This window comes from Petaurus breviceps, unplaced genomic scaffold, assembly GCF_028583685.1.
Source record: "Petaurus breviceps papuanus isolate PSGF00001 unplaced genomic scaffold, PetGlider_PUasm1.0 551, whole genome shotgun sequence".
Classification (NCBI taxonomy): Eukaryota; Metazoa; Chordata; class Mammalia; order Diprotodontia; family Petauridae; genus Petaurus; species Petaurus breviceps.
The window spans coordinates 34,314,121-34,338,856 of record NW_027186372.1 but is presented as its reverse complement, the minus strand read 5'-3'; the positions used below and the strand labels follow the sequence as shown (position 1 = coordinate 34,338,856).

General features: G+C 45.7%; 3 protein-coding genes across 13 annotated transcripts in view; 2 read left to right on the top strand and 1 right to left on the bottom strand.

The window, feature by feature from the left end:
* Positions 1 to 24,242, top strand: part of NDST1 (N-deacetylase and N-sulfotransferase 1) — a 55,085-nt gene extending 30,843 nt beyond the window's left edge. For 3 of the 4 annotated variants that reach the window (XM_069102596.1, XM_069102597.1, XM_069102598.1), the window contains 14 exons: positions 1,498 to 1,980; positions 2,730 to 2,817; positions 7,838 to 7,992; positions 9,977 to 10,162; positions 10,667 to 10,795; positions 12,623 to 12,805; positions 13,602 to 13,698; positions 15,130 to 15,253; positions 16,014 to 16,188; positions 16,514 to 16,684; positions 18,345 to 18,392; positions 19,557 to 19,666; positions 21,131 to 21,233; positions 23,122 to 24,242. In XM_069102596.1, coding sequence (XP_068958697.1) covers positions 1,498 to 1,980; positions 2,730 to 2,817; positions 7,838 to 7,992; positions 9,977 to 10,162; positions 10,667 to 10,795; positions 12,623 to 12,805; positions 13,602 to 13,698; positions 15,130 to 15,253; positions 16,014 to 16,188; positions 16,514 to 16,684; positions 18,345 to 18,392; positions 19,557 to 19,666; positions 21,131 to 21,233; positions 23,122 to 23,241 — 2,172 coding nt within the window. In that variant the 3' untranslated portion in view covers positions 23,242 to 24,242. The remainder of the gene's footprint in view (positions 1 to 1,497; positions 1,981 to 2,729; positions 2,818 to 7,837; positions 7,993 to 9,976; positions 10,163 to 10,666; positions 10,796 to 12,622; positions 12,806 to 13,601; positions 13,699 to 15,129; positions 15,254 to 16,013; positions 16,189 to 16,513; positions 16,685 to 18,344; positions 18,393 to 19,556; positions 19,667 to 21,130; positions 21,234 to 23,121) is intronic. The other variant, XM_069102600.1, reaches the window with a different exon arrangement.
* RPS14 (ribosomal protein S14) overlaps positions 1 to 24,736 on the bottom strand; it is a 195,631-nt gene that overhangs the window by 65,590 nt on the left and 105,305 nt on the right. The window lies entirely within an intron of this gene.
* Positions 1 to 24,736, top strand: part of HNRNPH1 (heterogeneous nuclear ribonucleoprotein H1) — a 329,511-nt gene that overhangs the window by 233,784 nt on the left and 70,991 nt on the right. The gene's annotated exons all lie outside the window — the stretch shown is intronic.

Sequence of the window (24,736 nt, the reverse complement as noted above, 5' to 3'; positions counted from 1 at the left end):
GGGAAGAAAAAGGGGTTTCTAGCCCTTGGGAAACAGCTGAAGTGGACGTGACAGGGGGATAAAGAGTGGTTGGATCAGTGAGTGGGCCTTCATGGCTACAGCAGAGGATGCGTTTTGAGGTGTAGTGGGAGGTAATATTAGAAAGATAGTTTGGAACTAGATTCTTGAGGGCCTTAGATGCTGGATGGTTTGGAATTTACCTTTGTGATCATGGAACTTTTTAAAGCAGGCATCATCTTGGGAGGTTGTATGTTGATTGTTAACTTGAGGTGTTAAATTAGAGACTTCTGGTTGAGAATGTTTTAGAGGAGTTTCATTTATCCAGCAGGTTTGGACTGAATGGCCTTGGAGGGCCAGTACAGGGGACATCACCAGTGCAGAAGGACTTGGCTTGTAGTGTGGGGTGATGGTACATGTTTGGGAGCTTGTGTGTGTCCCATGCTGTGGTTCCTCAGAGGCAAATTTCAAAATGTATAAAAAAATTTCTCAACTGTACGACTTTGTCTAGCCACTTGGACTTGCTAGATCCTAATGCTGGACATACCGTCTCCGTATTTCTGCTACCCATGTTCCTTCTCATCTTTCCCAGCTCTCTTTTGTTGTAAGGATCATAAACATAGCAGAGGGGTGGTACAAAAAGCCTGGGCCTGACTGCAATTTCCTTGCGCTCTGGAGGCGGCAGGCAAGTTAGTTTCTCGCTCTGAGACTCATTTGGCTCCTTTGTGAGATGGGGATGATGGACTCCCTGTCTCACAGGGTGAGGATCAAGTGAGGTAGTCATAGGGGACCATATAAATCCCAGCCATTATTAAGGCCATTCCAAGACCCTGGCAAGCTAGGTGGCTGCTCAGGGCACTGTTAGGGGGCTTCCAAAAATGAAGCCTTTGTACCAGTTTTTGCTTTTGCCCGGAATGTCCTTCCTCCTCACCTCTGCCTTTGGCTTTCTTCAAGACTTAGCTCAAATCCCATCTTTCCCAGGAGTGCCCTCCTGCTTTTCCCACCTGCTAGTTCCTTCCCCTCTGAGATTTCCTTTCATCTACTCGGTATAATCTTATATGTTCCTAGTTATTTACATGTTTTCTGCCCCTTGGAATATAAGCTCTTCGAGAGCAGGGGCATTTTTCTTTCTTCGTCTCCCCAGCTGTGAGTACAGTGCCTGATAAACACTTGTTGACTGACTGTCTCTGGAAGCAGGGTGGTATGGAGAGTAAAAAGCATTGAACTTGGAGTCAGGACGCACTGGGTCCTGGTTCTGACATTTACTAGCTGTTTAACTTAGAAGGTTTCTATGAGAAAAACCCTTGATAGACATTTAGAACTTGACCTCTCTCAGAAGGTGCAGGTGTTCTTCTTGCTAGGGGGGCTGTCAGACTCCTTATGGTTTCTGTATAAGGCATGTAAATAAGCCAGTCACTGTTGTCTCTCTTATGTCCCTTACTGTTCTCTCAGTCACTATTATCTCTCCCGTGTCTCTTACAATTTTCTCCTTCCCAATAGGCCAATGAGAACAGTCTACTGAGTGCTCAGCTCAAGGGCTTCCCTCTCTTCCTCCATTCCAACCTGGGCCTGAAGGACTGCAGTATCAACCCCAAGTCCCCACTGTTGTATGTGACCCGGCCCAGTGAGGTAGAGAAGGGCCTCCTGCCTGGGGATGACTGGACCGTCTTCCAGTCCAACCACTCCACCTATGAGCCGGTGCTGCTGGCCAAGACCAAGTCTGCCGAGTCCATCCCCCACCTCAGTGTTGGTGCAGCTCTGCATACCACGGTGGTGCAGGACCTGGGGCTGCATGATGGCATCCAGAGGGTGCTCTTCGGCAACAACCTCAACTTCTGGCTGCATAAGCTGGTCTTTGTGGATGCTGTCGCTTTCCTCACTGGCAAGCGCCTCTCATTGCCCCTGGACCGTTATATCCTGGTGGACATTGATGACATTTTTGTGGGCAAGGAGGGCACCCGGATGAAGGTGGAGGACGTGAAGGTATGAACAGGGGCCTTGGCATCTGAACCAGGAGCCACAGCATTAGTCAATGAGGGAGGACTCCTGAGAGACCTTTTATTGAATAGCCTAGGCCAGGGGCACTGAAGACTGAAGGGCTAAAAGGGACCCTGTATATGCATTGGGAATTGGAAAGAACATTGGATTTGGAATCAGAAGGTCTGGGTTCTAGTCCTGGCTCTGGTACAAACTTGTTACGTGACCTTAGACAAATTACTTCCCCTCTGGCGGCCTCAGGTTTACCCCAATCCAAAACTGGCTAGCAGGGAGGGGTTAGATTTGCCTAGAGAATTTCTAAGGTATATTTAAATTCTGTGATTCAGTGAAATGTCACAGCGTCCCCATCACATTGTTAGGAAGTACACCAGGCTGCCTTTATTCCTTCCTGCCATACCTGAAGCCCCTTCCCTCTTGTGAAGAATGCAGGTCGTGACTCCTTCTGCAGATACCACTCAGTGGGGGCCGGGTCAGGAGAATTGGTTTTCACACTGGGTCCTGTTATAGACTTTCTGTGCATTGTCCATTCCCTTTTGGGATCCTTGTTTCCCTCACTTTTGGAAAATGGAAGGAGTAGTAGAGTCTGAGTTTGAGTGCACTCTGGGGGCTATGGAAAGGACAGAAGGAAGACAGAGTGCCTGTAACCAAGAGTGGGTGGTGGGAGTGAGCCCAATGAGCAGCTGAGTGAGGGGGCAGGAGTAACGCTCACACTTTCCTTCTTCTCTGTTTCCTAGGCCCTTTTTGACACTCAGAATGAACTGCGCACACACATCCCAAACTTCACCTTCAACCTGGGGTACTCAGGGAAATTCTTCCACACAGGTAAGTAAGTGTGCTAGAACTGACCTGACCCATGAGAACCTCCCTCACCTGTAGCTTTAGCCTGCTGTCCCTGGGTGGTTGGAAGTAGGGTGTAGGTATGTCCAGCACTTTACATCCCACACACTAATTTCAACTCAGCGGTATAAGGGGATGTCTAGGATGTTAAGGAGGCAGATATCAGACCCTGATTTTTGGCAGCATATGTGGCAAGCTCAGGGGAATATCCCCTGTACTGGCCCAAGATCTGCTCAGTTCAGTGGCTTCTGCTACCTTCTTGAGCTGAGCTCATGCCTGTGAATCTGTATTCTGTGAGCCCTGGAAGTCTTGGGCTTCTAAACACCCCATTTGCCCCAGTGTGGATAATGCAGCCTTTCAGAATGGTTGTGAAATTGAGATAGAGATTGAGGCTCCCTGTGGGTTCTCTTCAGGAGGGAAATCTGAGATGGAGGAGCAGGAGCACTTGACCAGGAACCCAAATGAATTCTAGTCCTGATTCTGTCCCTAACTCATGGTGTGACCTTGTGCAAGTCACTTCCCGAGGCCTCAGTTTCCCCATCTCTAAAATGAAGGGTTTAGACTCAATGCATTGTAGGCTCCTATTCTGGGATTCTACAGAGAGAGACTCTTTATGCTTCTGGGATGCAAGAATCCTGTTAGAAGCCCTGCTGGCTTACTTACAGGTTATTAGGGGGAGCAAATGGAACCTGATTTTCCTTTCCAAGGTTCTGTCCATTCAGGCTTTTGCACAGCAAGCCATGTGGGCAGCAGGAAGGTACAGTTTTGTGGCTTGGCTCCCCCTGGGTTGTTGTCTCCCTTTTGGATGTCTTTGGATGGTAATTACCGTGTTTGCTTAGTTTGAGGAAGCACTGGTCTTGTTAACTGCTTGCCAGTGGGCGTGTGTGCATGTTAGGAAGAACTGCTCCTGAGGTTACTTTAAATCTCCCTTAAAAATCCAAATAAACAGATTTGTGTTGATGTCTTTTTGTAATACATAAATTTTCCCCTGTATCCTCCCTCCCATAATAAAGAGTAATACCCAATAATAAATAATAATATGGGTATAATAATAAAGAAAAAGAAAGGGGGAAAAAAGTCCTGTAGAACTAACCAATAGAGCAAAAAACCCTAATGTTAGATACAGTATTCTGTATCTGTTGTTTCTTACCCCCCCAAACCTCCCCCTCTCAACCCTCAAACAAAGAAGGATTTGGAAGTGGGGATAAACCTCCCTTTCTGTCCCTGGGACTGATGTCTAGCAGGTGGAAAGCAGCTAAGGAGAAAGATAGAAACCTCATGTGGGGTTTGAGTCAGTGAGACTGTTAGTAAAAAGACAGAGGCAATCGGGAAAACTTGGGTGAAGTTCTGCCCTGGTGCATACTGACCATGGAATACTGGGGAATCATTAAACTCTTAGGCCCCCCAGGCATCTCTAAGGACAGAAAAGGTGATGATCTGCTTTAATAGAGAGTGTTTTCTCCTGGGGTACTTCCTACGTGAATGAAATCCCAGGTCTGGACCAGAATAACAAATATAGTGGGAAAAGAGGGCAGGAAGATTGTCCATGCGTAACCTTTATCAAATTGCTGATTACCCTTTCAGGGAGACGAGAAGGAGGGAGAGAGAATTTGGAACTCAAAATTAAAAAAAAAATAAATGTAAAAAATTGTTTTTACACATAATTAGGAAAAATAAAATATTATTCAAAAATGTTTTAAAAAATAATGAAATGAAAAAAGATGCAGGCCCTGGAATCAGGTAGATCTGGGTTCAAGTGTGGCCTTGGATAAGTAGGTTTTGAGACTCAGGATGAGTCACTTGACCTCCTGCTCTCCCTGTCAGCTCTTGCCCATAAATTGTAAAACAGCTACCGCTTTGTATTGGTGGAGGGTTTCCTATACCAATTAAATGATAGAACTGAATCCCCCAGCAGCAGCTATTCGAGTAGGAGTTGCCTTTTTAGGCTGATTATGGATTGCTTAACAAGAGACAAAGATAATGAAATAAACACTGATGTGAGCTGTGGCCCACATGCAGACGTGTTCCTGTGGCACATGTTTCACCTCATCAGTGCCTACTTTGCTGACCTTCTCTGTCAGTTTGGGACCCAGATATCTTGTTAGAGGAGAGAGAAAGTTCAAATTCGTCCTCAGATACTTAACACTAACTAGCTGTGTGACCTTGGGCAAGTCACTTAACCCCAAATGCTTAGAACAGACCCCTGAGAGGTGACTGGACTCACTTTACTGGGGAAGTTGGGTGGAAGATCATATTCTAGGACGTGATGCTGATGCATGCTGGGAAAAATGTAGTGGCAGCAGATTACAGAAAGGGACAGGGAGAAGGGTGGTCTTGAGATGACAGGTATCACTGTCTTCCCAAGATCAGTGCAGCATCACTTGTAAGAACCATGAGCTCCCTCCTGAGCTGTGAGGGAGAGATTGACTAACTCGGGGATGAGGGAGAGGAAGAAGAGGCTGAGGTTCGGTTTTCTGAAGGGATAGAGGGAGACATAGGAGGGGGGATAATTATATTATAATTATTTATTATATAATATAATAATATATATTATATATAATTTGAAAAGAATATCATAAAATTACAGAATCTCAGAGTCATAGACTAACAGGATAGAGAGGGACCCTTCATCATTTTAATATAGCCTTCTCTCTAGTGTAGGAATATCCTCTTTATTTTTTGAATAATATTTTTCCCAATTACATTTTAAAACAATTTTTAATATTCATTTTTTAGGAATGTCCTCTTTAACAACTTTTAGGGTCATCTAGCTTATGCTAAAATACTCCCAATAATGGTACAGTTCACTCACTTTCTCATCAGGCAGCCTATTGGCATCATTGTTGGATGACTCTAATTGTTAAGAAAGTCTTGTCTTATATTTAGTTAGAGAATGTACAGAGAAGGGCAGCTAGGGTGGGGAAGAGAGGAGAGAACTCAAAGTCTGCCTTGAGGCATCCGAAGGGCTTCCTCACATAGAAGGTAAAATTGTTCCTTTTGTGAGGGGGGAAGGCAGGGCAATTGGGGTTAAGTGACTTGTCCAAGGTCACAAGGCTAGTTTTTGTGTTGTGTCTGAGGCTGGATTTGAACTCAGGTCCTCCTGACTCCAGGGCCAATGCTCTATTCACTGCGCCACCTGGCTGCCCCTAGAATTGTTCTTTTTGATCCCAGAGCCTGGAAACGAGGAGCAGGGGGTAGAAGCTGTAATGTATCAAATAGAAGCTGGAAGAGAGGAGAAGACCTTACCAATTAGAGCATTTCACCAGGGGACTGGGTTTTTTATTTTCTGTCCTTGGAGTTCTCTAAGCAGGCACTGGTCTAGCATGGCATGGGGGGGATGGTTGCTGAGGGCCCTTCCACCTCTGTGGTTCTGTGAATCTGCTGCCCTCCAACTCTCACCTGGGTTAATTCAGAATTTAATCCCTCTAAAAGGAGAAGCCTTTGGATATATTTGGCAATAGGGCCACATTCTCCCTGAGGTCTTGTCTCCTCTGAGCCAAACATCCCTAGTCTGTTCCTTTCATGATATATTTTCCAGCCCTCTATCCATGTGGGTCCCTTTCCTGGATGCATTTCAGGCTGTCCGTGTTAGCATAGGAGGCCTACATCTAAATCCGGCCCTCCAGTTGTGGTGTGATCAAAAGCAAAGAGTAGTCATCCATCTCCCTTGTCTTGTAAAGCATACACCAACGGCTGTCTTAATGCCTCCTGAGGTGGCCTGAGCCTTTTTGGTCCTTTGGAAATATCCTAGCTCTTTCGGTCCTTAAAGCATATGGACTTCCCTCAGTGCGTCTGTTGTTCTGAAGCCTCTGCCACAATCAGATGGTAGGGAAGGTGTTGCTCTTTACCTGTTTTTAATCTCAGGAAGTAAGGGTTAGTGGTTCACACTTGGTGTGCCTGTTGTCTGTCTGTGTGCCCTGACGGTTCTGTGTCTCCGCTAGGCCTGGAAGTGCTGGGGCTGTTACCTTGGCATCAGCCCTCCTGGCTAGCCCAGCCCACACTGGGTCCCTGCTTTTCCAGCAGATGTCGGGAGTTTTTCCTGATCCCCTGATCTCAGTTGGGGTGTTTATATGTGTGTGTGGAGGGGAGGGGCAGGGAAGGCAGACAATCCCATTTAAAATCTCAAAGTCAGGTAGAACCTAATGAGAAAGGTAAATTTGTCAGGGGAAGAAATCTTAGACCATATTCCCAAACCAAATAGGAATGATTTAGGAATAATTTTTGCTTTGAGATTGTCTCCAGCTCCTCCCTACCCTTCAAATCAGTATGGGTAATAAAAATAGATTCTGTTCCATAAGCACTGTTATTCAGATTATCTTTCACATCCAATAGAAGGGAAATAGGAGGCAGCATGGTACAATGGAAACAATATTTGCTTTGGGGTCAGAGGGCCTGAGTTCAAATCCCACCTCTGATACTTGCTACTAGCCTGACCTTGAGCAATTCCCTAATATAGTAGTAGTAGTAATAATAATAATAATAGCTAACATTTATATATTGCCTACTTCCTAGGCATTGTGCCAAGTACTTTACAAATATTCTTTCATTTAATCCTTACAACAACCCTGGAAGGTAGGTACTGTTATTATCCCCATTTTACAGATGGAGAAACTGAGGCAAACAGAGATTAAGTGATTTACTTGCCTAGGGTTACATGGCCAGTAAGTATAAGACCATATTTGAGCCTCTGAGGTCTCTTCCAGCTCTGAAGCTATGATTCTGCTTTAAAAAACAAACAAACTTAATCTTTTAAAAATTATATCTTTATCTATTTGAGAAATAGTAACACATATAACATGCTATATATTATTTAGTCTTTTTCCTTATTTATGGGCTTTTGCAACTCTGTCCCTTTCTCTCTGTCCCCCCTTGGTCCATGGTCTACAGTTCCATGTTGTGAACTTGATCTTAAGGCTGACTTTCCTTGGCTTTTGTTGATCTCACATATACTCCCCCAATGGCCAGTCTGGCTAGGGCGTGACATGACATGACATGACATCACCAGGTACAGATGCTGAGGATGACGGTGACGACCTGCTCTTGTCCTATGTGAAGGAGTTCTGGTGGTTCCCACACATGTGGAGTCACATGCAGCCCCACCTTTTCCACAACCAGTCTGTACTGGCTGAGCAGATGGCCCTCAACAAGAAGTTTGCTGTCGTGAGTAAGACCCCTTCTCTGGGTTGGGGTGCATCCTGACCCTCCCCTCCCCCCCAGCCTTACCCTGCTCCTCGATGCTCCACTCAGGGTGTGTGCTCAGTCTTGCCGGGTGAAAGAAAGGAAGGAGATATGGCCTCTCTCCAGTTCAGCCGAAGAGGGAAGATTCACACTCATGTAATGTGAGAGATAGTCTGAGACAGTATGCGACCAGATATTAAGATGAATGAATAGATAGCTGGATGAGTTCCATAGAAGGCAAGAGGAATGTGGGATCCAGGGTACATCCCTGGGGGAGGTGGGGCTTGGAAAAGGGGCAAAATTTGATCTTTTTTATTTTCATGAGAGGGAGAAAGAGAAAGTAGATTTGTTTTAGATTTAATAGATTGTTCAAACAGATTAAATATATTGTTACAATGGTTTACATGCAAAATACCCAAAAAAGAGTTTTGTTATTCTTTTTCTCCACTAATGGGTTGTGTATAACTCGAGGGGGAGGAGAGTGGCCCAAGGGTGGGGGGAGACACTTTAATTTTTCACGTTGTGCATCTGCCCCACACCTACCTGACACTTAAGTGGCAGGATCTGGTCACCTTATTTGTCCAGAGATCCACGTGGATGTCTTCCCCACCTAGGGACTTCTCAGTTGGACTGAGAATCTTGTGAGGGCTGGCAGTGTCAGGCCCAAAGGAGCCTGGGCAGAGGGGGCAGAGGATCGGCACTTGTGCCATCGCTCCCCCTCCCCTGCTCAGGCCCCTTTCTCTTCTGCCTCATTAGCTGTCCATTGAAACAGACTCTTCGATTCTCACCCTGATTCTAGTCTTAGATGACCAATTTAAAGTAATCCCCTGGGTTTGCACTAGTGCTGAATGCTGCAGCCAGAAACCTTTTCAGTTTCCTTTGGAAGCTATTTGAGATTAGTGTTGGACAAGGAGGGGAGACAATGGTGGCTTAGAACTCCAGGAATGGGGCTCCCTAGAAATTCTAACTCAGAGCCAGACCTAGAGCACTCCAACTCAAACAGACTCTGGGCTGGAGAGAGTAAGGATGGCTGAAGGCCTGCAGGCAGGGCCTCTCCACAGCCTGGGCCAAGGGTATGGGCAGTGGACCCCAGAATTGTTCTCTGCTGAACTGTGTGTGTGTGTGTGTGTGTGTGTGTTTGTAAAAATAAATATAAAAATGAGAAGTTTGGTATTCAGCTGGCCATCACTGATGGGACACATAGGATATTTTAAATGGCGTCATAATACAGTCAGGTGGGTCAGGGAGGGTACTGACGGTAGCTTTCTGGCTGGCATGTCCCTGAGTTGGCACAGAGTGGAGGAGAGGACAGCAATGTGGCCGGTTGAAGAGTTTGGAAGGCCACAATCAGAAGTTCGATCTGGGGTTTGACTGGAACCTTTTGGGAGGAAGTGGCTGAAAGAAGAGATATGGAAGGGGACTTGAGGCCTGGTTATGAGGCCCTTGAGATTAGGAGCTGAGCTCAATCCAGGTGTGAGGTAGGACATGGGATTTGACCCAGGAAGCTGTGTCTGCTTCAGATCTTAAGTTAAACCAGTTTTCCAGGACCTGAGAAAAGACTTTCTCCAGTTCAGAAGCATTCCTTAGGAGAGGCAGAGAGATTCGTCGGAAAGACCTTTGATTCTAGAGACAGAGGACCTGGGCTCAAATCTTGTTTCTGATGTTTACTGCCTGTGTGACCTTGGGCAGGGCACTTAACTTCCCTGAACCTCAGTTTCCTCATCTGTAAAATAAAGAGGAGTGAACTAGATGGCTTTTAAGGTTCTTCCTGGCTCTAGTTCTGTGAATGTTTGTCTTTATTCTGTCTCCTCAATTTGGGGGAGAAACCTATCACCTTCAGTATGCTTGGTATGTAACTACTAACAGTCTCAGCTCCTCAGTAAAGGGGGAAACTGAGGCCTTCAGGGAGAGGACCTTCCCAATGCCATGTGCTCACTGTCCTCCCTCAAACCGTCCCTGTTTTTAGGAGCACGGGATCCCCACCGACATGGGCTATGCTGTGGCTCCCCACCACTCTGGTGTGTACCCTGTCCACATGCAGCTTTATGAGGCCTGGAAGCAGGTGTGGGACATCCAGGTGACCAGCACAGAGGAGTATCCCCACCTGAAGCCCGCCCGTTACCGCCGTGGCTTCATCCACAATGGGATCATGGTAGGTTAACGAGGATTGCCTGCTTCCTTCTGCCGCTCGAGGGATCAGACATTCACAGAGCAGGGGGTGGGACTCTTCCATAGGTGATGGGTCTAGAGGCAGCAGTATCTTCGCTCTGTTCTTCACTGTTATCCTAGAACTCTGTTCTAGGTTGTCAGTGGTAATGAGCCCGCTTATTGGGGCATAGAAAGGGCTGTCTAGACTACTTGGGGACCTTCCCTGGAGAGGGTTGTGCTGGGGCATCTGCTGCTTCTGCCACCTTGTTCCTGGGCACTGCCAGTCTGGATGCCCCAGCCAGTTCAGTAGGAGGCCCATGCTTGGTCCACTTCCACTGGGAAAGTGGTTGCCTTGATGGGCTTACAGGAAAACCCTCCACCATGGACAGCAGACCCTGGCCCATTCTGGACACTTGGTGCTTTTGTGGGGTAGAGGGCATCTAGTTGAACTGTACCTTAAGACCTGCCCCTGCTAGTACGGTGCCAATTCCTTTTCTTCCCCTCCTAGGTTCTCCCCCGGCAGACCTGTGGCCTCTTTACCCACACCATATTCTACAATGAGTACCCTGGAGGCTCCAGCGAACTGGACAAAATCATCAATGGGGGAGAGCTTTTCCTCACTGTGCTGCTCAATCCCGTGAGTGCTGGCCTCCTTACTGCAGCCTGGTGGGGTCCTTGACAGCTTCAGTTCTGTCTGTGGCCAAGGCAAAGTGGGTCCTTTGGGCTCCAGTTTGAGATGGACATAGTGCTGTGTATTAGAAATGGCTGAGGAGTCAGGAGATCAAAATTCTAGCCCTGTCTTGCCTTGGGTGAGTCAGTTAACTTCTCTGGTCCCTCCTTTCCTCATGCCTAACATATAAAATACTATAGATAAAAGTAATATTTACCCTAAAAACCAAAAGAACCAGAGCTGAGATTTCATAGATCTAGAAAATTCCCAACTTGTGATCTCCCTGTACCTGGCCAGAGCTGTAGCAATTCCTTTGTAGCTTAGTCTTAGAGATCTGCCTGGGGCACTGAGAGGCTGAGGAATTTGCTCAGGGCTGCCCAGCTGGTATGTGTCAGAGGCGGGACTTTGACCTCCTGATTCCAAGGCTGGCTCTATTCACTGTAGCTTTCAAGCCTTGCCTTGCCTTGCCTTATAAAATATTATAACTTATGTATATAACATAGGTGCACATGCACACACACACATCTCTCTTTCCATTTAATTTGTCCAGCTGTATGTTTTACTCATTTCAACATTTAGTTGAAACACACTGTTGGACTCTTCCCTTACAGTAATATGTGTGTGTGTGTGTGTGTGTATGTGTGTGTGTGTGTACTTATACACATTATATAAATTTATGTATAATTGCACACACATATGTAAGTACATGTATGTATAAATACTGTGTATGTGTATATAAAATATGTGAGCTATACATATATTTTTTGCTTTAAGGAATAATTCTATAGTCCCTGCCCAGAAGTCTTATTCATAGGATTAGCTTTGTCTCTTCTGCTACAGTACCCAGCACACAGTAGTCATTTAATAAATGCTTGTTGACTGACTAGTAAAAGGTATAGCTCAATGCCAACTTGTCTAGGGCTCTTTCTAGGTACTATATTCTGTAGTTATAGACTTTCAGAGCCAGAGGGGATCTTAAGAGTATAAAATTTCAAAGTTATTAATGATATTAGAACCTAGAACATCAGAGCTGGAATGGATATTAGAGATCATTGCTATTACTTTTGCTATTTCCCCTTGTAAAATATTAAATATGAAATTATTTAATACCAAAATATTCCAAATGGTGAATTTTTTAATGTTAAAAATTGTTTTATTTTTGCCCCCAAATTTGGTTGACTGTTCCCTTCCTCCCCTCTACTAGAAATATTTCCTTTTACTAGTCCTTCCCTGGTCAGCACTGAAGAATTTCATAAATATATTTGAAACCTAAGAGTGGTTATTTTTATTTTTAATTTATAAAAAAATTGGACTTCACTTTATTGTCCGGGGTGGAAATGCAGAACGTGATCACACTTTGATTGGCATGGGAGCTTAAACCTGCTTCTTTCCCATTTGGCCTGGTTTGTCCCTCTGTAGTCAGCCTCTTGGCAGCCTTTTTTCAGGGGCCCACCACATCAATGCTGAAATCACACCTGATGAGGATGCCTCTCCCAGTGTACCTCAGAACTCCCCAGCTCAAGAGAACCATCAGCCTCAGCCTGGGTAGCAGGGATTATGGGGTGAGCCACCATGCCTGGCTCTAAGAATGTTCTGTGCCATTCTTAGTTTGGGAAGTGTTTATCTAGTCCAGTACCCTGATTTTAGAATTAGAGGGGAAAGGACTCCCCCAATGTCAACCAGCTCATGAGTTGTTTGTCTTTGGTACTCTTTGATCTGAGTTGGGAGTGGTGGGAATTCCTGCCCCTCTTGCTGAGAGATGCTTGATCAGCCTCCCTTCTCTCCCCTCACTAGATCAGCATTTTCATGACCCACCTGTCCAACTATGGGAATGATCGTCTGGGATTGTATACCTTCAAACACTTGGTACGCTTCCTTCACTCTTGGACCAACCTGAAGCTCCAGACGCTGCCACCAGTCCAGCTGGCTCAACGATACTTTCAGATCTTTTCTGAGGAGAAAGACCCCCTGTGGCAGGTAGGGGGGGGCGGAGGCTCAGGGTCCCAGGTTGGGGGTTAGTACCAGTGGGAAAGTAATGGGACAGGACAAGGGACATCCCCCCCATCCCTCCACCTCTGGGTGGTGTTAGAACTCTCAAGCTCCAGGATCATTTACCAACTGCCAAAGCCAGAATATGCATTCACTGAATGCACAGTACTTTTAAAGATCAGTGTGCTGGATTTTGTGTGAGATGCTAAGGTAAGTCAGATAGTTTCCAGCCTCTCAGTACTCACAGTTGGGTAGTTGGGTACTGGGGGTGAAGGAGGAGAAAAGTTGACTGATACCAAGCAGAGCATGATGGGAGTAGAACAGACTAGCTGCTCAAAGATGTACAGCAGGGGTTCTTAAACTGAGATCTGTGAACTTAAAAAATATATATGTATGTGTATAAAAATTATATATGATATATTAATATAACACCAATGTTATATAACTTTCAATATAATTGGTTTCCATTATAATCTTATTTATTTTATGCAAAGGTGTTATTCTGAGAAGAGGCCCATAGCCTTCAGCAGAATACATATGTGTGTATATACGTAATATATTCATTATTTTGACAATTTAATATATTTTATATAATATAAAACTTTCAGTGTAATTGGTTTCCATTACAAACTTATGTGTTTTATGCATTTAAAAGCATTGGTTTGAGAAGGGACACATAGGCTTCATCAGACTCCCAAAAGGGTTCATGACACACAAAAAAGTTAAAAACCCTTGGTGTTGGTGGAACAAAGGACTCCATGATGTTTGTTCCCTTGCTTTTAAGGATCCTTGTGAGGACAAGCGTCACAAAGACATTTGGTCAAAGGAGAAAACATGTGACCGGTTCCCAAAACTCTTAATCATCGGACCCCAAAAAACAGGTATGACTCCCTCAGTGCCCCTGAGGCCTGCCTGGCTTGGCTTCCCTGATGCTTCCTGTGTACCTGGGACCACAATGGTAGGATATAGGACTTCTCTGAATCCAGTTTGTTGACTGAATCTACATGCACTGCCCAACCTGAGTAACAACTCAGGCCACCGTGTATGGAGCGCTGAGCCAAGCAGTGGGAAAGAGGGTGCCTGCCCTTGTGGAGATCACCTTCTTGTAGGGGAAGAAAGCAAACCCAGACAACTACAGCATTCATTATTACATGACGGGTGCATCAGACAAGTACAAAGAGCTTTGGGAGGCCCAAGGAGGAAGGATCAGGAAAGGCATTCTGGAGAAAGTGGTGTTTGGGCTTTAACTAGAACCACCAACCAGGTGTGTTAATTGAGATAAAAAATTTTTACTTTGAAATAAAAATTTTCATCATCCTACCTCTCATTTTCTTTATGGGTTAAAAAAAAATGCACTGTGTTGATTGAAGGTTTTCTTAAATTCCCAATTCTTCTGGCATTAAAGGATAGGGGGAATTTCACAGGCTAAGAGGGAAAAGGAAAGTCCTACAGACAGAGGGAACTGTGTGAGCCTAGCCACCGAAGCAGGGAATCAGTTGGCTTGTTCAGGAAACATTTTTTCTGGATTGTAGAGTTTGTGGAATCGGGTGATGTGAAATAAGACTGAGAAAATATAATGTGCTAGATGGCAGAGACCCTTGAATACCAAGGGAAGACATTTGAGCTTTACTTGGGAGACAGCTGGAACTACTGAAGATTTTTGAGACTAGATGATTGCTGGGAAGTCTCCTTCTTATCCGCAAGGGGTCTCTTGGTGTGAAAGGAGGAGCTTTTGATCTGGGAAGAAATCTTTGGGAGTACTTGGTGGCCTCTTGAGTGACTTACTGCCTGGAGGTGTTCTCAGTGTACTGTTTCTTCTCAGATTCTGGGAACTTTCACTCCAGCATGATTCACTGGAGCCAGATCTCCATGTGTAGCCGTGAGAATGAATATATAGACATGTAGTAACAAACTAGAAAGCATTTTGGAGTACCCAACCTGGGATCTATGACCTTATTTTTGCTTTTAATTTTTTGGATAACTGTGTTGTAAAATAATTGGTTTCCTTGTAATCCTACATATTTTATGTGTTTAAAAGCATTATTTTGAGAAGGCATCTATACACTTCACCAGACTTATAAAGGGGTCATCCATTATACAAAAAAAAAAAAAGACCCATGGTCTAGTAGGACCTAGAGGAAACTGAGACCTAGAGAGAAGTGATTTGGTCCAGATCATACAGCTAGTTAATGTCAGAGTGGGAACAAGAACATTTGTCCCCTAATACCTAGTCTTCTCCCTAGTAAGGTGTCTTCCCTTCAGGATGCTACTGCTGAGGTCCAAGGACTATCCCTGTCTCCTTTATCCTCTAGGCACCACAGCCCTTTATCTGTTCCTGGGAATGCACCCTGACCTGAGCAGTAACTACCCAAGCCCAGAGACCTTTGAGGAGATCCAGTTTTTCAATGGCCAAAACTACCACAAAGGCATAGACTGGTGAGTGAGGCTTTCCATCCTTGTTGGCCAGCTTGGGGCGTCAGATCGGAAGCTCTGCATTGGTGTCAGGAAGCATCTGGAAGCTGTTTACGAATTGATGGGGTTCCTGTTGTGAAAAAAGAAGGGGGCAGAGTTCAGGCAGGCTGCCCTGAGGCAGGGGGCCCTGTCTGCCAGAGGCCAGGGTGGTAATGCCTGGGTCTCAGGAGCTGAAACCATGACAGCAAGAGAAGCGGTGATGTCTGAAACACATTCTTGGGCCAATGTAGTAACTGAGCAAAAATATTCTTTCTCTAAGTACTTATTTCTGAGGCCCTTATTTGGTTAATATCCCTGGGGCCATCAGGTAAGGAGAAAAATGGAGACCTCCATGTCTAGAAAAGTCAGAGTTATCAGTCAGTGATACAGTTGAGAGACCACCTCAGGTCTTTTATATGTCTCCAGCCAGGTCTTAACTTCTGGGGATCTTCCCCTGAGTTCCCACCCCCCAGGCCAGGGGTAGGATACCTTGATCATATAAAATTCTTAAAATCCCACTGCTCCAACCTTTCCCCAAAAGGAATGGATTGGGAAGCAGAGATGGTGGATGTTTCTCAAGCTCCCAGCTCATCTCTAGAAGGGAAAATGTCACCCAGCTTTCATTCTCAGGAAAGTCCTTTAGCCAGCCTACAGCCCTCACGATGCTGCCCTTGGGACCCAGACCTTCTGGTCCTGCTCTGTTCTTTCTGTCCAGCTCTCATCCTTCTCTCTGGGTCCTGAACAGGTACATGGAGTTCTTCCCCATCCCCTCCAACACCACCTCTGACTTCTACTTTGAGAAAAGCGCCAACTACTTTGACTCCGAGGTGGCCCCCCAGCGGGCAGCTGCATTGTTGCCCAAGGCCAAAATCCTCACCATCCTCATAGACCCGGCGGACCGAGCCTACTCATGGTATCAGGTGAGCCAGAGGCCAGGGGCTACCACCTCCTGGGGAGGTGTGCTAGGAAGGTGCTTCACCGAGGGTTTGGCCACTGCCTTTTGCAGTTACATTTGTATGGGGGGAGAGCAGTGTTCTTTCCCACGGCCGCTTTCCGCCTAAGGTTTAGAGTAGGAAGGAGGACTTCCTGCCTCCTCTTCACCCTCTGTTCCTCCTGCTTCGAATGAGATCTCTCACCAGGAGGAAGCAGTGCTTGGTTTAGGTTTTGTCACAGCTGGTGGGAGTGTGCCAAGTCCTGTGTAGGAAGGGCGGGCATTGCTGATCCGAGTCTCTTGCTACCCAACAGCATCAGAGAGCCCATGATGACCCAGTTGCCCTGAAATACACTTTCCATGAAGTGATCACGGCAGGGCCTAATGCCTCCCCGAAGCTGCGGGCACTTCAGAATCGCTGCCTTGTTCCTGGCTGGTATGCCACCCACATCGAGCACTGGCTTAGCGCTTACCATGCCAACCAGGTACTCACCCACCCCAAATCCTCCTGGCATAGTATGGGACTCAGGGTTGGTTTTTACATAAGTGTGGTGATTCAGATATGGCTATCAGGACACAGTCCCCAAATATCTCCCCTTTATATGTCACTGTGTCTCCAACAATGGAGATTTATGCCTTTGGATCTTGAATGCTTTTTGATTTCTTATCAAAAGGGGAGCCCCAGTTGTAGTCATATGGAGTCATAGGGGTCATAGGCAGGTTGATTGTCTTTGGACGGCGGAAGGGTGGCTGATTTTGGAGGTGCCTGAGCATTATTATTCCCCTCCCCTCCACCTTTGACGTTTCCAGTAGACATCTTAAACCCAGCACATCCCAGACAGAACTCATTATCTTTCCCCCTAAACCTCTCCATTCCCTATTACTGTAGAGGGAGGGCAGTGCCATCTTCCCAGTTCCTCAGGGTCACAATCCTGGACTCCTCACTTTCTCTCACCCCATAGCCACGTTGTGCCAAGGCCTGCCGATTTCACCTCTGCAGCATCTCTCAGCTATGTCCCCTTCTCTCCTGACACTGCCACCACTCTAGCACAGGCCCTCATCACCTCCACCTGGACTCCCACAATAGCTGCTGCTGGGTCTGCTGCCTCAAGGCTCTCCCTGCTCCAGTCCCTCCTCCATTCAGCCACCAAAGCGATTTACCTAAGATGCAGGTCTGAGCATGTCACCCCCTCCACACAGACTCAGTCCCTGCTAAAATCCCACCTTCTACAGGAAGCCTTCCCTAGCTCCTCTGAATTCTGGGACCTTCCCTCTTTTAATTATTTCTGTGTTTATCCTGTATGTAGCTTGCTTTGTATGATGTTTATTTGCATGCTGTCTCCCCTATTAGATTGTAAGCTCCTTGAGGGCAGGTTCCGTCTTGTATCCCAGTGCCTAGTACATAGCAGGCACTTAATAAGTGTTTATTCATTGGTTGATTGGTAGATGACCCAGCATCAGTTGCTCTGCAGTATATACTAGGAAGAATCACTTCCTAAGTGTTCGTTGTCAGCTGACATCATTAGAGCTTCATAGAATGAGACACTGGGAGGCACAGGATAGTTCACAGGGGAGGTGGGGAGAAAGGGAAGCTTCGCTCTTCTGCTAGTTTGGCCAGTTCTACTGAGCCTTTGCCTCTTTTTGAAATACCTATTTCTTTCTCCTGTGAAGAGAACCAGTTAGCACAGTGGATAGAGCGCTGGAAGACCCGAGTTCAAATCCAGCCTCAGATGCTTCCTAACTGTGACCTTAGGCAAGTCACTTAATTGCAGCCTTCTGCACGGATCATAACAGCACCTCCCTCCCAGGATTGTTGTGAGGATCGAGTGACATAATGTTTGTAAAGTTCTTAGTGCAGAGCCTGGCACATAGCAGGTTCTTAATAAATGCTTGTCCCCTTCCCTTACTCCCCTGATTTTCCTCCTTTTATCATCCCCAGCCCCTGGGTGCCATCCCCACAGTGTACTCGTGCCAGCATTTCCATTTATAGTGGTGTATTTTCCCTCAAGGAGGGTGGTTAGCCAGTGCCTGGGGGGCCTCTGTTACCCTGCTGAAGTGTCAGCTTCCATCAGATGTTTCATAGCTGTATGGACAAGTACAGGAAACTAGCCGCTCACTGTGTGCCCTCGGTTGTTCCTCTCTAAGGGACTGGATGCCTGGCCGAAAAATGTTTCTTATCCTGAGCAAGCAAAGGTATGAATTCACCTGTGTCTGCTTTCCTAAATCTTCCTGCAGGACACACAGCCACCTCAGCCTTCCTCAGTGGCCTGGAATGAGAGAATCATTCAGTCTCACAGGGCACCTGATCCCCTTTGCATCTTAGCTGCAGTCACCAACTTGGCCTGGTCAATAATGTGCTAGACTTGGAATCAGGGAGAGCTGGGTTCCAATCCTGCTTCAGATACTTACTAGCTTTCTGACCCTGGGCACGACCCTTAACCTTGGTTTCTTCATCTGTAAAATGAGAGGGTTAGACTCAATGACTTCTGAAGTCCCTCCCAGCTCTAAATAATAATAGCTAGCATTTATATACAAACCACTTTAAGGTTTACAAACATTCTGTCATTTGAGCCTCATAACAACCCAGGGAGGTAGGTGTTACTATTATCCCTATTTTACAGTTGAGGAAACTGAGGCAAAGAGCTAAATGACTTGTCCAGGGTCACAGAGTATCTGAGGCTAAATTTGGACTTGGGTCTTCCTGACTCCAGGTTTGGTGCCCTATCCACGGTAGCACCTAGCTGCATCGTTTTATATGGATCAATGACTTCTACAGAGTTTCTATAATTTCTTTCCAAGTTGTCAAGTCTTGCCCCTTTGGAACTAAGCAAAATATAGCTTAATCCTTTTTTGACATGACAGCCCTCCAAATTTCTGAAGGCAGCTTTTGTATTCCTCTTAAGTCTTCTCTTCCACCAAATATTTATTCTCAGTTCCTTCAGCTAATGTTACCATTACATGATTCCAGGTATAGCCTCTCTTATCTTGGTCTCCTTCCTCTGTGAAATTGTGAAGGGCCCTAGTTTTTTTTTTAATTAAAAAAAATTTTATTTTCAGTCCCAAATTCTCTCCCTCTTTCCATACCCCCTCCAGCTAATAGAGAAAGCAAGAAATGTAGTACTTCGAATATGAAGTCATGCAAAGCATATTTTTACATTAGCCAGAAAGGCCCTAGTTTGGAGATGAGTCTAATAGGACGGTCCATTTGGGAGAAAGTTAGCTGACCCAGTCTAGTTGTTAGGATTTGCAGCCCGTACCCTTCTCACTGTCACAACTGGTCACACTGGCACATTGTGGGGTAGGGCGGGGGTAGGGATGGGCTTGGGCCATACAAGATTCTCCTTACTACTCTTCCAGATACTGGTGTTGGATGGCAAACTGCTTCGGACTGAACCTGCCAAAGTGATGGATACTGTGCAGAAGTTCCTCGGGGTGACCAACATTATTGATTACCATAGAACTCTGGTGTGAGTGTTGTCCTAACCACAAAGCCTGAGGACCCTTCTGACCTGCCCTCCCTTGTCTGCTATGCTTTGGTGTCAGAAGCACATCCCCAAGCTCTGGAACCAGAGTAGCTGGATCCCTCTGGCCCCTTTAGGCTAGGCAGTGTCCCTTGTGTGCCAAGATGTATAGCTGTTTCCTTGGCAGGAGTATCAACATTGATAAGCAAATAAATACGGTAGCTTAGTGTTTGATAAACCCAAAGATCCTATTTGGCAAAGACTGCTGGGAAAGATTGAAATCAGTCTGGCAGAAAGTAGGCGTAAACCAACGTCTCCTACCATATACCAAGGTAAGCTCCTTTGCAGGAGCCTGTGAAGCCAGGAAGAAAGACTCCCATCCCATCTGACTTCACATGTATTAGGATTCCTCTCTCTTCTGTATGCATATTGTTGAATATAGTAAAGCAGCCTGGAGAATTCCCAGTAATTGAAGCCAGGAAATCTGGATTTTAGTTGTACCATTGACTCACTTTGGGACTTTTGATCAGTTACTTCTCTCTGGGCCTTAGATTCTGCATCTGTAAAAATGAGAGGGCGTGGTGATAGGATTCTTGGGTTTCTTCCAGCTCTAATATTCTTTGGTCCAAGGTCTCTTCAGCTTATTTTGAGAAAATGTACCATTTGTTTTTATATCACTTTATTTCTCAATTTATCTCTTCCTTACTTTTGCCCAACTCAGAGCCATCTCTTTTAACAAAGAATAAAAAAGAGGTGGGGAAGGAAAAAGACAGTTTAGCAAAACTAACTGGCACATTGATGAAGCCCGGTAGTACCTGCAGGTTTCCACATCCATAGTAGCCCCATCTCTCCAAAGATCACATCAGTTATTAAAAAAAGAAAAGCCCGCCTTTGTAGCTGAAATGTCAGCCTAGATCTCTTCTGAACTTGTTAGTTTTTCTTCCATTTTTGGTTTAAATCTTTCTGTTATCCCCTATTAGTAATCCTTCTTTTTAGGGACATTTGGTACCCATTTATAGCTTTGACCTGTAATAATCTTTGATCTACTATAATTTGTAAGCCTTCTGGGCATACTCTTATCTTCTCACCAAAAAACAATGATGATGAGAGCTGCTCACTTTTCTGTAGCATTTGGAGGTTAACAGGATTTCTTCACAACCCTGTGAGGTAGGTAATACAGTTGTTCCCATTTTGCAGATGTGGAAACCAAAGCCCAGAGAAGTGATATCCCTTATCCAAGAGTCATAGCTAGTGAGTGACAGACCCAGAACCTGAACTCTTGACCTTTTTACTTCCAAGTCTAGTGCTCATCCCCTAACAGTATACCAGACTACTCCTGGTTTGTCGGTAATGCTGAAGTCTTAGCCTATCTCTAGAGACCTAGGTTTGAATTGTACTCTGTATAAGAAAAATGTCTGTCTCATGGGGGAGATAGGTCGGGTGGAGATAATGTATTCTCTCTCCCTGCAGGTATGATGCAAAGAAAGGATTCTGGTGCCAGCTGCTTGAAGGAGGTAAAACCAAGTGCTTGGGCAAAAGCAAAGGCAGGAAGTACCCAGAAATGGATTTGGATGTAAGTAGCTGGAGCTGCTTCATTGGCTGATGTGGAGGGTGATGCTGTAGCTAGGGTCATTCAGATCATGGGGACTTTGAGGAAAGTGCCTTCTGAAACAAAAACATTTCTTGAATCTTATTGGAATTCCTTGGAGATTGTATTTATTCAGAAAAACTAGTACAGGAAGAAAGACTATACTAGTGTATGCCCCCAGACATACCCTGTGCCCTCCTGCCCCTGGGCTTTCTGTCATGCTAATTTTTATGTCTTGAATGCCCTCCCTTGGCCTTTAGTGTTCTTTGTCATCTTCTGAAGCCCAGTTCACTTGTGTCCTACCTCCTCAACCCTTTCCTCACGTCTTCCCTCTGCCCACCATGAGTAATAATGGTCTTTGACTTGGATTTTACATAGAAGCACTTTGTTCTGCACCCCTCTAACAAGCTTCTCATGTAATAGGCACTTATTAAGTGCTTTCATGCACTGCACTAAAATTTGAAATAAAAACAAATAAAAACAAGCAAGAGCTTGCATTTTAATGGGAGGGGCCAGAGGTAAGAAGGTGGGGCCATGAAGTGAGGCATGGTTTCTGGAGCTGGTTGGCAGTGTGCTGGTCAGGTCAAGGATGAGATAAAGTAAACTCGTGTGTCCAGCTCGGATTCCAGGAGCAGAGCCTAATGTCTTGTGAGAAGAAGAAGGGGAGCAGTCTGGCCAGAGTTCAGGTGGCTTGGTTTGAAATGGCCAGGCGATGTATGTAAAGGATTTTGTGGACCTGTGAAGTACTACATAGGTGTTAGCTGTCATCATCATCATATTGTTATTGTCATCCTACTAGATTATGAGTTCTTGAGGGCAGGGACCATATCTTTTAAAAATTTTGTGCCTTACCCAGTGACTAAAACAGTAGTTCAGTGCGTATTTTTTGTTGAGTCATTTCAGTCATCTATGACTCTCATGATTCTTCATGACCTGTTTGGTAGATTATATTCTTGGCAGATATACTGGAATGGTTTGCCTTTTCCTTCTCATTTTACAGATCAGGAACTGAGGCATACAGAGTTGAGTGACTTGCCCAGGGTCACACAGCTAGTAAGTGTCTGAGGCTGGATTTGAACTCAGGAAGATGAGTCTTTCTAATTCCAAGCCCCAGGCTCTATCCACTGCTCCACCCAGCTGCCCTTTTGGTTTTGCTTCCCCAGTTTCTATGGTCAGATACCAAAAGAAATGTCTCTATCCTTTGTTAACTTTAAAATCCATTTGGGATAGACAGACCATGGCATGGTGGACAGAGTCAGAAAGACCTGAGTTCAAGTCCAACTTCTTATACAGATTGGTTTTGTGATCTTGGGCAAATCACTTAAGCACTTAGACTGTTTTCCAAGCCTGTAAATTGTAGCAGATCAGCTTTGTGGAGGGAGTTTCCTTATTAGGAGTTTCATAGTATACCAGTGAAGTCACAGACCCAGTGGTCCAAAAGAATTCAGTTAGGGAGCGAGGCAAAAAAAAAAAAGATTTGTTGTTGTTCAGTTGCGTCTGTCTGTGCCCCCATGGACTGTTCATGGGCTTTTCTTGGCAAAGATGCTGGAGTGGTTTGCTGTCTCCTTCTCCTATGTGTCACCATTTTACAGATGAGAACTGAGGCAAATGGGGGTTAAGTAACATGTCCGGGGTCAACTAGCTAGTAAATGTCTGAGACCACATCTTTCTGACTCCAGGCTTGGTGCTGTAACCACTGTGCTACCTAGCCCCCCCTCCTCCCCCCGAAGCATAGTAACCCTTTAAAAGAAAAACATATTACTAAGATTGTTAAAAGATCATGATAAAGTGATCTATAATGGGATGAATAAAGGGAAGAAAAAGTGAGTTCTGAGCAGACCACTGACATTTTGGTTTCTCTTTCTTGTTATAGTCACGAGCCTTCCTAAGAGACTATTACCGGGACCATAACATCGAACTTTCTAAGCTGCTGTATAAGATGGGCCAGACATTGCCCACCTGGCTGCGGGAGGACCTCCAGAATACTAGGTAGCTGCTGCCATCACCATGACCAGAGTGAGCATTCATGATGGCCAGGGAGCCCCCAGCCTCACACTGAGCCACCCCGGGGGTGTGGAACATAGCCCAGAACTGCCAAGCACTTCTGAGCAATAGCCCCCCAAGGCCTGACCTGGGAACGGGAAGGAGAGCCCAGAGCAGCCGAAGAGCCCCAGAGCCTCCCCCAGCCAAGGCCTACGACCGGGCACGTGGCCCCAAACACTTCCTGAGACCTGCTCAAGCTTCCCTGGGTGTAAGGCCACCTCCAGTTTGCGTGATGCCACTGCCTTGTGAGAGGGATTCTGTATTACTCCTCACTGTGCCCCTAGGCGCTGTACCCTTCCCCAGGCAGGGCACTCCCTCAGTATTAATCGCTGTGTATCCCACCAGCTGGACCGTGAGGGGGGTGGGGTGGGGCAGGAAGGACCTTTGGCTAGACAGGATGGGAGACCCGGACACAGCCCTGTCCGTTTTAAAAAGGCCCTTCAGAGGGAAAGGTCTGGTACTCGGAGCTAGTTACCAGGCTGGACTTAAGTCTGATGGCCTCCAGAGAGTTCTGGAGCCCATCTGATCAATACCTTCCCCTCTCTGTCCTTAAAATGTCTTCGGTACCTGCAGTATCTACTCAGTCCCCACGGGATCTTTCCAGGGGATGTTTTTAACCCCTCTAGCCTAACATCCTCACTCCGAGGACCAAGTCCTGGAGATGTCCCAGAACACTCACCCTAAACTCTCACCCCATTTCCTTTCCGTATCATCAGATATGACTTATGTGGTGTTTTCTGTGGTAAAAGACTGAGGTGACCCCAGGGTCCAGCTACCAGAACCCATTCCAGTGTACATAAAATGCTCCCTCCAGCCCCGAGCAAAGGCTATGGGCAGTGAAGCTGGTGCCTACATCCCGGTACCTCTGCCTCTGTCCCTGCTCTGAGCAGGCAGAGGCTTCCCGGAGAACCTTTTAAAACCTCTCAAATACTAAAAGCTGAAGTATTTTAATATTTTGGTTTTTGTTTCTTGGTGCCAGAGTTTGTGCCCTGATTACTGGGGCTACACTGTGTTATTTTATATAAACTCTCTCTGTAGCTTTCTCTGTCTCATCCTCCTTCCCCCATCTGTCTCCTGTCTCCCTCCTTCCCTCTTTTTCTCTCTATTTCTCTTCCTCCTTTTTTTGTTGGGTTTGTTTTAATCCAGCCTGCTACCATAATCAGGGTGGCAGGGCATCTAATTGGTGGGGTCAGAAAGGTGGCATATGCTACCAATAGCTCTAAAGGAGGGTGACAGTTTTCTCTGTCTCACCCTGAGGCTGCCTGATTTTTATCTCCTGCAGGCAGCAGATAAAATCAGGGAGGAACAGATCCTCTAGGCTGGTGTTTATCACACTAGGCTATTATCCTGCAGTTGCACAGCTATACATAAATATATATATATACATATATATATGTGTATATATATATATATATATATATATATATATATATATATATATATAT